The following is a 14,462-nucleotide window of genomic DNA, read 5'->3' on the forward strand; positions in this document are numbered from 1 at the left end:
GCATAGAAAAATAATCAAGGAAGTTTTCGATAGCGTACAAAAATATAAAAGTTGATTGACCTGTTGGTATCATTTCTGTTTTAGTCAATGCCAAGGAACCTGATGTATGCGAAACATGGCAAGCTCACAACCTCGGTGAAATATTTTCTTACATTCGATGAAGTGGAACACCTTGACACATTAGAGAACCATATTTGTTGCATCGAGATAACAAACGCTGAACCAATCTCTGGACACACCCAGTGCAATTTATTTTCCTTAAAATCGTAGGCACTTTTTTATTCCACAGTAAATTACTTTAATCTGTGGAATGCATTTCTGTTTCCCTGACTGTTCTGCTAGATATGCTTGAACAATTCAGCAAACAAACATAATTATTTAATATTAAAATGTTCAATTAAGTTTTTTAAATGGTATATTATTATTATTGAAAAAAGACTTCTAAACTGAAACCTCTCTAACCTCTCTTTAATCCGAACCCAAAAGAATGCTCTCTATTCTCCCAACTACGTTTGAGCTATTCCCCCACCAGATAGATGTACTTATTAATGATTATACACTCAATTAGGTTTTTACATGGTAGGTTATGTTTCCCAAAAATAATGTAAGAATAAACTGAGCATTTTCCTAGTTCACTGTTCTGGAACTTTCGAGCGATTAAGTCACTAATATTAGTAGTTCGAGGTAGTGCGAGAACTAACGATCTGGCTGTATGAGAATTTTTGTAGTCTTCGTCATGCGTACCAGCCAGTGTTTCTGAAAATCCTCCATGACTATCCCTTAGAAGTGTAGCCTTCATATGCTTTGCCATAATCTAAATAAAGCAATCCATAATCTGCTAGACATATTTAAACAATTCTGTAGATAAATATACTTATTTATGATTAATGCATTCAATTATGTTCTTATATAACAAAATTAACAGTAGGCTAAACTCCCGGAAAAATAGTGTAAAAAATTCTAATTCTTTTTAATTTCTGCTGTATCTGTTGGTTGAACAATTTAACTAGCAGATGCATCTTATTAATGATTAATACACTCAGTTGTGTTTTTGCATATCAGGTTATTTTTCAAAAAATAAAATTCATCTAAATGAACTCATTTATGTTCAGAAAAAAATATGGTAAAGTTCCGAAAACCTTATTAGGTTTCCGCTATGTAAATTCATGCAAAATGAATTCATTTTCATGGTAGATTATGTTTCAGAAAATTTCATGTAAAAATACCCTGACTCTTCTTCTAGCTTTGTTTGAACTTTGACTGTTCTCCTATGTTTGTACAATTCAAGAAACATATATATTTATTTATGATTAATACACTCAGTTATATATGGTAGGTTTTGCATAAAAATCGTGTCGGAAACATTATATTCCCTGTAAAGAAAAACAGAAAACTGGTTAAATTAAAAATTAAATAGTAAACTGTATTACAATAATAAGTTGTTTCCAAATCATATTCAAATTAATTAAATTTTGTTAAAAAATTAAATCAGATTTTAATTTTGCACGAGTGAATTTCGGGGAAAATTAAAATAATTGGTAAAACAGAAATTGTTCCCCCTTAACTTAAGAGAAATATTGTTTCCAAGCCCATGTACAACAGACCAGTAAAAAAATGCATAGCTACGTTCTAAATTATTTTTCTTTGTAATTTTATTACGTAATTGCAAAATTTTCGGGGTACTTGTGAATAATGAGTTAATATCATAATATCAAGATGCAAAGCATCTTGATATATAAGGATATCATTCCGGTTAATATCATAATAAGCTTTTTGCCTACTTTTTGACATTGCTATTTTGAACAGCTCGTTGACTTGGAATGGTTGGCTCGTTGATCTGGAATGATATCCTTATATATCAAGATGCAAAGCATCTTGATATATGAGGATTAATTTTTAAATTAGTAGCCTATCAAAATGCTCAGTTTAAATCAATTTCAAGTATTAAACCGAAATCTGAACACACAGATCAGATTTTAATTTTAATTGTACCCTTTTTTTTTTCTTATTTTTCATTGTCTCATCATAAGATAGCTTATTTTGTGTATTACTTATAGTGTAAATTCCACTACTCGAAGCATACAAATGTTGCGCTGAAACCATGACTTGATTATAATGTTTATTAAGCATATTTTAGTTTCTAACATAAATTACATTCTTTTTCGTAAGTCTGAGACTAATTCATTTTCATTACCTGAGACATTTCGGCTGTCGCTTTCATACTCAAATAATGAATTCCTATCTATGGCACGGAAAATTTAATTCTCACTTATTCCCAGCTATTCTTAAATTTTGATTAGTTTTGATTACGCAAACAGTTAGCAAATTACTTTAAAATATACATAAAATCCATTAAATTTCAATTTAATTTTCAGTACCATCATATTTAATAAACTTGTGAATTATTTACATTGATATAGCAGCTATTTTAACTGATTTCATTTTTTATGAATATTCAAAATCAGCTTAATTTTTTTTCTAATCAAAAGCTAGAGTCTGGAGTTCAATCTAGCTGGTATTTTTCATCAGGTGCATATGTTATCCAAAAATAAAATCATGAGGCGTGCATTAAGAGTACGCGAGTTTTTATTTAAGACTGAATCTATAAATGCACCCATATAACGTAGCTTAAAGCTAATTAAAATATTAAATATAATTCTTTAATTACATTTCAGGTGCTACGGAGGTGATTGGTGTATTTTCCGGCTTCGATCTCAATTCTCCAGTCTACAGCTCCGAAATTCAATGTCCTGCTCTTGGAGTTGATATTAAGATATTCGATGATTCTGGTAAGCCTGTAAACAAATTGTACCTTTAATCCCAAACTCGTCATTCCTTATGAAGAAGTAAAACGTAAATTATGTTTTTTTCAGGAAAAAGCGTGTTTGGAAAAACCGGTGAACTGGTCTTGGCCACACCAACACCATCTTTACCAGTCTGTGTCTGGAATGATAACAATGGCTCAAAAATGACTGAGACATACCTTTCTAAATTCCCTGGTGAGTTGCTTACCTTTAAAAATATAAGTTGAATATTATCATTTTAAAACAAAACTATGACGTCTGTATCAATGCTGACACCTTACACCATTCAGGATTAATAACCTAAATTATTATCCCGGTCTTAATTATTTCAGTATTATTATTACTGCGAGTAAACTACATCACAGCCTCAAACAGCAGAACTAATTAAGGATAAACCATGGATAAGATACGCATAATCAAACATATTTGTTATAAAAATAATTTAAAATTACTTAATTTTAATCATCTTCATGAGTAAAGTAATTTCCTAATGCATTTGAATCTACATAAACTCAAATTTATTTTAACTCTTATTTATATTTAAATTATTTAAAGAAAATCTGATGACCCTTCTTTAAGCAAGTTACCCTTCATTTCGTACGATTTTAATCTTCTGTGGAGTTGGTCATTTTAAGGACGATAACTATCATAGCTGGTATCGATTCACATACTGAATTCACCCTATTGAAATCTTCTGCAGACGGTTCAAGAAAGATATAGAAGCATAGGGTGGCAGATAATTAAAATTATAACTTAAATTAGTAAAACATTTTCTTCCAACATTATTTATTTTGGGCCATTTTTAACATTAAATATAATTTAAGCAAATATTTTTACATTGTGTTTTAAAAAGTAATGTCTTGTATATATCGGCCATTGTTAGCCTTAACTTGGCGTGCTCCAGGAAATTCGTGAAAACTCTTGTTAAAATTTCGTATCCGAACTTTTGAATTGCTTTAAATTGCTCCATGATTATTTGCAATAGTTGCATATTATTTGTAAAACTTTTTCTTTTAAGCAACTCAGAAAAAGAAATATGGATTTTTAAATGTGGTAATCGCTATAGTTAGTTCAAATTTGAAAACTGGAAAAAAACATGAGTGCTAAAAATTTACCTCAAAAGTTTCGTTGCTTATTGTTAAGAATGTTGAACTAATCAAGAAATGGCTGCAACACTAGGCGTGTTCTGAACACAAAAAGCGTTGCGTTATTGTCATTGCATTAAAATAATAGAGTAATTAATTTTCAAAGTAAAATTGAACGGTTTTCGTTCTTTGCCTGGGGAACCTTTCCATTATAAAATCTCCTAGCGTTGGCTACATAGTTTCAAAGAGAGAAAAAAAATATCTATTAATAATAAAGAAATAAGAATAATGAGGAAAAATTATATAAAGGAACTGATTATCAAATGCTTTAAAATTAACCGCAACAGATTTATTGGTCGTATTTGCCTAAATTTAAATCGTTACTTTGTTTGTCAAGTGCCGAGTCATTGGAGTACTTACAAACTTGTTAAATTTGAAGTAATCTAAAGTTACAAACATACCCGAAAGACGAGAATTAATATTCCTGTGGAGTGAGAAATTAAAATTTCATTACTATTACTCATGAGGCCGTCTTGACCAGTATTATGGCTAGTGCTTTATCGTTGGACTCCGGTTTCGAATCTTGGAGAAAAGTTGGTTTCGATCTCAAGTGTACAGCGTCCGTGCGGCATGAAGGCTGCCAAAATACTGGTGAGCCGAAATTTCTCTCAGGCGGTATGGTACACAAAGATTATCGGATCTATCCCCCCCTGGGATATTCTCTATCAAAACTGGGAGGGAATTTCCTTTCTCTCGCGAGTATAAAATTGGTCGTCTTCTGTGGCAACGTTCTCAGTACTATTATTACGTCGGGGAAGGCCAATATTCATTGGACTGACGGCTAAATTACCAATTGGTATTAGCCTTCCCCGACAAATGCATTAAACTGTGTCTAGCCATTTGAAACAACAACACAGCTGTCGAGAACTAATTTGCAGAGACTGACACCTATGAAAGCTGACAGAATCCTACGATAATAGGAGATATTTTAAAAAAATCAAAGTTTATCAATTAACATAGTTTTTTTCTTCTTAAATATGTAAACTTTTGGTACTTTTCCGTTTTGCCGGCGCAAACGATAAAGTCGCCAATAATGGTACAACTGATGCCAAACGGAATATCTTTTACACCTCATTTTCAAAACAAGTCGCAGCCATTTCTTATCAGATTGTTTCTTTCAATGGCTAAATTACATTTACATAACAATTACATAGACTTTTTACCAGATAGTTCAGTTTTATGCCCTAAGGCCATTCGCGGTCGGTAATTAAGTCAGTTAGGATGCAATCACACCGCTCACCCGATGGCGAAAATATAGAAAAGGCAAATGCTAAATTCATCAATTCTAATGAGAATGCACTAGCGAAGTAAAGCCCTGCGGTTTTACATAATTTCTGAGTAAGCTATTCGTACGAATTTAAATAATTCTTGCATTTAAACTTGTATTCCAAATTAAGATTTAACTTGAAATTAATGTAGATAATTATTGAGAGAATTATATTTTTGTAGCGTAGTTTGCGTGAGATGAGATTACTTATGGTCACGGGATACGAACCGGCGAATCAGGATGTTGAACCACGATAGCATAGTAAATTCTTAAATTAATGTCTTTTTATAAATTTATTGTCTTTATTTACTGGCTTTTTACAAAACTATAAACCATATTAAAATGTTTAGGTTTTCAAAATCAAAAATTCTTAGAACTAACATTTGTTAACATTTTTTATGTGCATACTGTATGTTGTAGCCAACAAAGTCTGCTTGGCAAGATTTGCGCCGGCGACACGGAAAAGTAAACTTTTTTATAAACCAGTGGGAAGACGAAATAGAGGGATGTTTAATTAATTATACCGATGGTTAAGTTTACTAGCTGGTAAGTTTACTACTAAGTTTACCCCTGGCCAAGCAAAGAACAGAATGGAAGATGGTTCTAAGAAAGGCCATGGCCCAGCATGGACTGTCGCGAGAAAAGAAGAAAAAGAATTTATTGTGTTAGAACAAAAGAAGGCAATAAATAATAGAGTTAAAAACTGTCTTAATACGGATTTAAGTCATGTGTTACATTATTGATTAAATAATTATGCTTGCGATGTTAAAAGATGAAATCAAACAAAATCGTCCATCTTACTTAATTTTTTTTTTTTTTTTTCTTCTTCAGGAGTTTGGGCTCAAAATGATGAAGCATGGATTGATCCAGAGACGAAGGGAATGATAATCATTGGAAGAAGGTAATAAGCTTTGTCTTCGAGTGCATCAAACTAAAACAACCACCCTCTGGTCAAAAGATGACAACTTTCAAAATTATTCACTGACTTCTGCATTCTATAATATTGATCTCACTTCTTTGATTTTTGCATTTTGTTTGATCTAAGATAAAAAAAAAATACTTTTTGCATGTCCTGGAGTTAAAAGTTTATAAATGTCAAACGCATTAAGTACTGCACGAAACAAAAGAACTATTCAGAGACTCTTAACATAATTCATAATTTCTCATAGTGATCAAGAGATGGCGCTACGAACTAAACAGTTGATTCATTTACTACAAAGGATTGACGATGTTGTATCTCATTTGCCTGACATATTCAGAACAAAATCACGATTATTTGTCCTGCCAAGGAGTCGAGTTTTAGAGCCTCTCGTTTAGCATGAACGTTGAGCACCAAACAAGTGACCGCATGCTTGTCTTCTGCTCAGGAGAGGAGGATTTGATTCTAAGAAAATAAAATAAACATCTAAAGTAGATCTATCGAATACTTTTAATAATGAACTTTGATTTATTAGCAATTAATAGTATACATATTTAAGTTAGGAATAATTAACAGTTAGGAAAAGTTCGATTCTAACAGGCCATTGACGCATCCCATTTTTAGCATTTTAGCATCCTCTTTATGTCAAGGGGGGGAAAAAGTGCCTCTTAACAGTAGTAGAACTTTCCATAGATAATGGAACTGAGAATATTATGTGATGAAACTGATCTACCTGTTGATTTAAAATATTGATATAAATTCTGATATGCATTTTAAAATGTTTATTTTAATTTGGTAGGATTTAATATGGCCTTAACGTTGTTATGGAATATAACGTTCCTTTTAAATGTTAACTCACACCAGTGACTAGGCGGCAAAATCGCTGAACATTCGCATTTCAACATGAGTGAAAATCCCAGAGAACATGGAGTTTTTTGCGGTTGCCTCCCCCATAAGCAGCTTGAATGCCAGTTTTCCTCAGAAAGCTTTTCGGAAAGAAATCCCTTCATTTGGGAAGATAACTTCAAAAGCTTTGCCGTGATCTAAATAACCCAGTCCCCTCAAATTTTATATGAATTAATAGGCTTTCGAGATATTTCAATTAGATTACTATACGATTCAAAAAGAGAAACATGTTTCAACAGTAGAGTAGATACAACAATAAATTAAACTTTTTTAATACCTCGAAGAATACCTTATCATTTCCCCATTCGATGTAATCGCATCAAAAATCGAATCAAATAAGGAATAAAAAAATAGATGTTGTTTTTTAAAAAAACTGAATAAGAAAACTCATTTTTAATTTTCGATATGGTTAAAACGCATTGCTTAATACAGCATTAATTTAATCATTTAAAATGTCATTACCTGGATCTCTTATCGATATTTTGCAGCAGATTTTTTATACATCAGCAAGGCTAAATAAGTTTCTATCATTTAAGACAATTGAAAGTTTTTTAACTCTACTTCTTATGCACGCTATCGCCTGCATTAAAAATATTAATCTAATGTTTATGGTGGAGCTGTTTCAAAATATTCTAAGATCTATAAATCGACATCAATCACTTTAAAATGTAACTTTTAATATGTACAATATTTACAGATCGTTAATCAAACATGGTGGTTCAGTTGACAAACAAATCTATATGCTTTCATAATCGAAAATCGAAATCTTTTAAATAGGAACCGAAGTGTTCCTAATCAAATAGTGTGCGAAGCGTCAGACATCCATCTATCGAACAGCCAGTGGAGCGTCTATGGAAATTCAGAAGGCACGTCGCATCGCGTTACACGCAATGCTAGCGCCATCTATCAATTAATCAAAATAATTTCCACAGGAGCCTTTTAATAACATTTAGATTATAATCCTTTTTGTTATATAGGGGAATGGTTTTACTTTGTTGCTATTAGTTTAATTAAAATTTACATTTAATTCTAATAAAATGAAAAAAAATTTCCCTTTTGCCGTTATATAAGTACATGTAACGGGGAATAATTTTGAAATTATTCTCTTCAGAAAGGTTTATTGTAAATGTCTTGCTGCTTTTAGAACAGAAAATGGAAATAATCATTTAAAAAGGAGACTTAAGAAACTATTACAAATTAAAGTTGGAATTTTATCTTACATGAATGCAAGTACAGACTGCTCTTCAGAGAAATTTCAGTAGCAGAAACGTTATCAGATAGACCTAAAATTTGGCACGAGTGTTAATTATATATCATGAGATACTCGATTAAAATTTCAGATGCGAAAATTTCAGGCAGCAGGTACAATCAAGGTAAAATCTGCATCGGGTAATCTGAAAAATACGGATCTCAGTTATTGTATCAATTATACTGATAACATTAACTGAGTTGAAATATTACATTAAATGAAATACATTGATAAAAATAACTTACATGTACTGCCAGTAAATAAGCATGCTTCGTCGCACAGCGAGAAAATTAGACACTGATGTTAGAAACAACTGATGGAGTTTAAAAGAAGAAGAATCGAGAAAGATGGAATGGTGGCATATTTTGGAAAGACAAAGCACTATGATGAGTAATACTTTTTTAATACCAACAACTTCTGAGCTTCTACTATTCTGTCTGTTATACATGGGGAGTAGGGTTTTTACAGAGATTAGTCTCAACTTTTAAATTTTAGTTATTCGACTATTATTCAATATTATTCAACTATTATTCAATATTATTCAACTATTAAAAATTAGTTCATATTTCTGTAGACCTTTCTTAAATTTTAAAATATTCATTTTTCTGTTGCTTTTTCTAGTGATAATACAATCAAGCAGCATGGCGAAAGATTCGTCTCTGAAGAAATTTATTGGGCTAGTAAGTATTCATGGTTGCATCCTTTCTATTTATTTATTTATTTATTTATTACTCAAAGAATTTTTTATTTTTCCGTCCAACGTGTTTTAATTGTCAAATACTTAGTAAAATCACACATATCCAAATGCATAAGAAATGTCCCTAGAATTTTGTTAATTTTATATAAATTATGCTCCATTTTTAATAAGTTACAGAAAAAGCAATATCATTAAAATCACAATGTCTATCTTTCACAGTTCATGATATCGAAGAAATTGCTGACAGCGTCTGTGTGGCTCAGAGCAACGGCAGTGGGGATGGGAGAGCTGTTCTCTTCGTCAAGATGAAGAATGGTTACCAATTTAACAGCTCTATTGTTAAGAAAATAGAAGACACTATCCTAAAGGAACTCACTGTCTTCTATATACCTGGAGTTATTATTCAAGTAAAAGACATACCGGTAAAAACACTTCTATATTATCTTCTTTTTAATGGTGGAATATTTATTAATTTATGTCGCTGCTCACTGAGGGTTCATATAGATTTCTTTGGTACGAGCAGGTAAAAAATGACATTTTATTGAAATTAATAACAGTTTTTACAGCTATAAATAAACAACTATAAACAGCTAAAATAAACAACTATGAACAGCTCAATTAGGAAACCCGAGGCAAAGCAGATTTTTCTTAATCCGTGCGAAATATCTCAGATCACAAGTATCACTGACAGAACAAAATCAGAAGAAATAATCACAGAGAAAGAGCCCAACACTTGCACGACTCCGTTCATTTACATGAATCTTGTGTGAATAACTAAATTGATTGATTCTGAGCTACAAAGTAGCTGATATTTACAAAGTTGTTGTCTCTTCTTAGTTTTCGCTGGCTATTTAAAACTTTCCTAATTTGTGTTTCTGGTGGAGTCGTCAGAAATAAAAGTACAAGATAAACTGAACATAAAAATATTGTGGTAATTAAATTAAACTTTCTAAATCACAGTGAACAAACAAGATCATTGAAAGTATACAGTGGTTCAGATTTGTTTTTGGATACTTGATTTTTTCCAGTTTTATTTGCAAATATCGGTTACTAGAGAAATAACTTTATTTTTTTTCACATCTGCTATTAATCACCTTTTTTAAAACCGGCTTGTTTTGAAAAAAAAGTTATTCAAAGCGTTTTTGATAAAAAAATAAATAAATAAAAAATCTTAAATGTTTCAGATTTTAAATTACGTCCAAAGGGACGTTTTTTAACGTTTTATGTGTTCTCTTTATTTATTAAATATCATCTTCTTTGCACTTAAACCATAAAATTCAGTTCAATAGCAATGTCACAAAATAATTTTAAAATGAGCCTATTTTTAGAATTTCCAATACACAGTTCCGCGCCCTGGAGATAAAAAGGTTTTTTTTTTTCTCCGTGTTGCCATTGCTCGCTTTGAAATCCTTGAGCTTGTTAATCAAAATTCGTTAAAGTTTTACAAAAGATGAAATCGATAATAAAACAAATTCCAAATTTGAAATTTCTTCCTCATGCCAATATTCGTAGGAGGATTACGTCATTCAAAATTCTTTGGCTCTACGTACCGTTGTTTTATCACAATGCGAGAAATATACATACATTTATGCAGATTTTTCATTATTTAATTTCTTCAAATATAATGCAGGACTCTAACATCTGGTGGCAACAGTTTGAAAAGTGAAACGGACATTTATAGTGATTCAACGCAAAATCGCAAAACGAAAACAATAGTCCTTCAGGGACAAAACTCCTTTGGACTAATAATGGCAATTTATTAAAAAAGTTCTGAAAACGAACTCACATAAATATTCGGACACTTTGAACAAACAGGTTATATTTAATCAAAACATGAAAATAACGGAACATTCAACATTTTGTTGAATAGCCTTTAGCAAAAAATCACGCTTTGGCATTGATTCAATTAATTTTTTAATCTAAGAGTATTTTGTTGTAGAATATTGTTCTGTAAGGATTGCTGTTATTAGAGCATTCAAAGAAATGACATGTTTTTCAACTCTTTTATCAACTCGCTATATACAAATTCGATACGGTTTAAGTCCGGAGAATATGGAGAAGCTTTGATATCTTCGAGAGAGATGTGTAATAGCCACAAGAGTACATTTAGGGCTGTGTGTTTAGGATCGTTATCCTGATAGAATATGAATGTATTTTTTACTCCAAATTTTCTTGAACTTGCTTTCAGGGTTTTCATTAAGAATACTTATACATTTATATTCCCTTATGTTATTTTTACAAAAGTTATATTTCCCATCTCAGACAGCAGCGAAACCTCCTCCAACCATTATACTCTCATCTTCCTGCTTAACAGTAGACAAAAATTTTTTGGGGGTTCAATTCTTCAATCTGCTTTTAACACGCAGCATTCGTCCATTGGGCATGTATTAAATTGTGACTCGCCTGGAAACAAAACATTCCTTTAATACCGTAAATTTTTGCTTACCATTGATTTTGGTGCATTTTCCTTGTTTTCATCCTGACGAAGAATTTTCTTCTTGCTGATCTCCCACTATATCCTTATATTCTAATGATTGTTCTAAGAGTTTAGAAGAAAGCTTTTGCTGCAAACCATTATTCCAAATCCACTGTAAGTTTCACAGCATTAAGATTTGGATTTTGTTTGATTTTTTCGTAAGACAAAATATCTAAGCTAAGTATTAACTTAGAACGCTACCCAAACTTCAGTGCAAAGAAGATTTGCTTTTAATTCACTTTTTGGGAGATTTCAAACTTACCATCGCCAATTCTTTTCGCCAATAACGGCAAACTGGCGACTATTGGCGTCTACTTTTGAACTTCTATCTTTTGTCTTTGTTACCTGAATGGTTGAGTTTTGAAATCAAGCTCTCTGTTAATCATTATGAATATTTTGTATTATTATATATTAATTTGAGTTTTGATTTCAGTAAAATGTGTCTAATTATTTTTCTTTTACTTTATTGACACTGAATTTTCATATGCATTTGTTTTTGTATATATTTATTTCATTTTTGGAGTTCCTCTGCCTAGAAGAGGCGTTCAGAATTTTCGGGCGAACTGTTGTAATGAAATGATGTAGAATGATCCATTACTTAATTTTGGATGAACAGAAACGCAGTGGTTTTCCTTGGAGGTAGGAATTCAGTTGAATCTGATCTACCTCCTCTTGATAACGTTGAATCAGATTTTAATTGCATTCCTCTCCCTATACATTTTTTTATAATATTTGTATTTCTAACTGTAGCTTATAGTAATTATTCATAATTAGATAGTTCGTGAATGAAATGCATTTAATTTATATATATAATTAATAAGAACTATGACCATGAATTTGGACCAAGAGTGCCCCCGTCCACACAGACGAAACACCCTTAAACCATAATTCCACTTCCGAACTTTACCATAGGCACAATACATTCTGGCAGGAGGCATTCTGCAGACAGATGCCAAACCCAGTCCCTGCCATTCGAATAGTAGACGTGAACTTTGATTCGTCGCTTCAGATAACCCGTTTCCATTTATTTATAGTCGTGCATTTATCTAGTATAGTATTATATAAATGCTAGTATATAGCATACTAGTATATAGTTTTCATGATCAAATGAGGCTGAAATCAAAATAACTGCTTAATAAACACTTTATAAAGGCTAGTATATAGCATTTATAAAGTGTTTATATAGTATCTATAGATGTGTATTTATATAGTTATTTATCTATAGTCCTACGATATATATCGTCGCGCCTTGTACCACACTAACCGAGGAACTCGGTTGGTTTCCATGGTCAAAGGTTTTGGGGTGACAGCACGACCATGAAATCCAAGCAGATGTGCTATCATACGGATGGTGTTCATTGAAGCAACACTCCCGGATGCCTGTTGAAACTCCTGGAATGTGTAGACCATCGGTTAAGTGTACTTCTTCTGAATTTATTTGGACAGCCACCCGTCGTTATCTATTTCCCAGTTTTATGGGTCTGCCGACTCGGAGCACATTCCGATAATCACCGCCCTCCTTCCACTTCTTAATCCCATAGGCCACTCTCGATTTAGCTGCATATGCCGCTTAAGAATCGGCCATTTCTGTAATACCCGACGATTACACCTTTCTCGAAATCAGATAACTCGGCACAGTGGCATTTTGCATGCAGATGATGCAAATGTTGTTTCTACCCGACATTTAACGGCGAAAGACGTGACGTATATCAGGACCTCAGATATCGGCATTTTCATGGTGTCCAAATACTTAGTGGTAGGTAATGTAGAGTAGATATTTCATTTAAGGAGACCAGAATGCCCAACGCTGTGAAACGTCCTTTCAGCGTAGTTCTTTTCAATGGGTAGCTTTATGCTGGATATTTTTATTGTGTCTTTAAAGTATTCTTACAGTTTAAGGAGAATACTTTACTGTTTGCCATCGATTTAAATATCTCTGATATATTCTGCCAAAATTTCTTTTATCTAATCGTCCACCACTTTTCTCACCCATTTGAATTTTTCTCCTGTCAAATTTAAAGTCGTTAAAATGTATTAATATTTTAATTGCTAATAAATTAAATTTTCCAAAATTTTCACTTTTTAACTAAGAACACCTTTGCAGCAACAGTTAACAGAATTTTTAGCCAACTGTTCTCTTGCATACATTACATGAGACTTTTAAAATCCTAATTATGTAAAGCAATTCAAACTTAATCAGATTTTTGCAAAGAATTTTCTGCCTCTTTTTTATCTTCCAAATCTTTGATGTTTATCTCCAGCATAATCTTTGATTCTTATATGTTATTAATGATCATAAGATTTAATGTTTATTCTTTTGTTAATTACAGTACAATTTGAATGGCAAGCGTATGGAAAGTGTGGTGAAGAAGATCGTGAACACTAATCAAATCCCTGAAGTGAGCAACGTAAGGAATTCAGAATGTCTCTTGGAGTACTGCAATATTCCACAGCTGCAAAATTTCTGAGAAAATTCATCCTAACAATCTTTATCATTTCAAAGTCGAGTTTGGAGAGACGAGATTCCACTTCAAGTTTACTTTAAAGGAAAAGGAAAATGGCTTGCTACTTAATTACAAACTCGAATATTTTCCATTTTGCATTAGAGGAGATTCGAAATAATTTTACCACCGGTTTTGCGTCGTTAAGTCGCAGATGCGTTAAATAAGCCGTTTTCTAGAGATATCCTGTCGGTATTTATTAAACAGTGACGTTAATATATTTGTATATGACATATTTTGTATTTTCAAAACAAATAAATTTATGTATTTTCATTAAATTATTCTCTGCACAGTTTGTTGACTGAATTGTTATTTGCGCCGTTTCCCATTCTCTCGTACAATAAAATTAATGAAAGGTCGGTGGAGGATGAAAACGCGAGTAAATGCGGTCATAACTGAAACAGCTCTGAATAACTTACACGGAAAAACATAGATAAGAGAAATTTTCATTGAAACGCAAAGAATATCACAAATGAACAAAATCACTCACAAAACGAA

The 14,462-nt window shown here is 32.0% G+C and overlaps 1 protein-coding gene across 1 annotated transcript in view; it reads left to right on the plus strand.

Moving 5' to 3' along the window:
* Positions 1-14,259, plus strand: part of LOC118192190 (acetoacetyl-CoA synthetase-like) — an 82,672-nt gene extending 68,413 nt beyond the window's left edge. Inside the window, exons 13-18 of the mRNA XM_085826863.1 lie at positions 2,676-2,789; positions 2,874-2,999; positions 6,048-6,117; positions 8,912-8,970; positions 9,207-9,409; positions 13,794-14,259. Of these exons, the coding sequence (XP_085682989.1) occupies positions 2,676-2,789; positions 2,874-2,999; positions 6,048-6,117; positions 8,912-8,970; positions 9,207-9,409; positions 13,794-13,931 (710 nt within the window). The 3' untranslated portion in view covers positions 13,932-14,259. The remainder of the gene's footprint in view (positions 1-2,675; positions 2,790-2,873; positions 3,000-6,047; positions 6,118-8,911; positions 8,971-9,206; positions 9,410-13,793) is intronic.
* Positions 14,260-14,462: the final 203 nt, after the last annotated feature.

The sequence above is a fragment of the Stegodyphus dumicola genome, chromosome 1 (assembly GCF_044657685.1).
Source record: "Stegodyphus dumicola isolate Sdum_Otavi_A_Nest chromosome 1, ASM4465768v1".
NCBI classification, from domain to species: Eukaryota; Metazoa; Arthropoda; class Arachnida; order Araneae; family Eresidae; genus Stegodyphus; species Stegodyphus dumicola.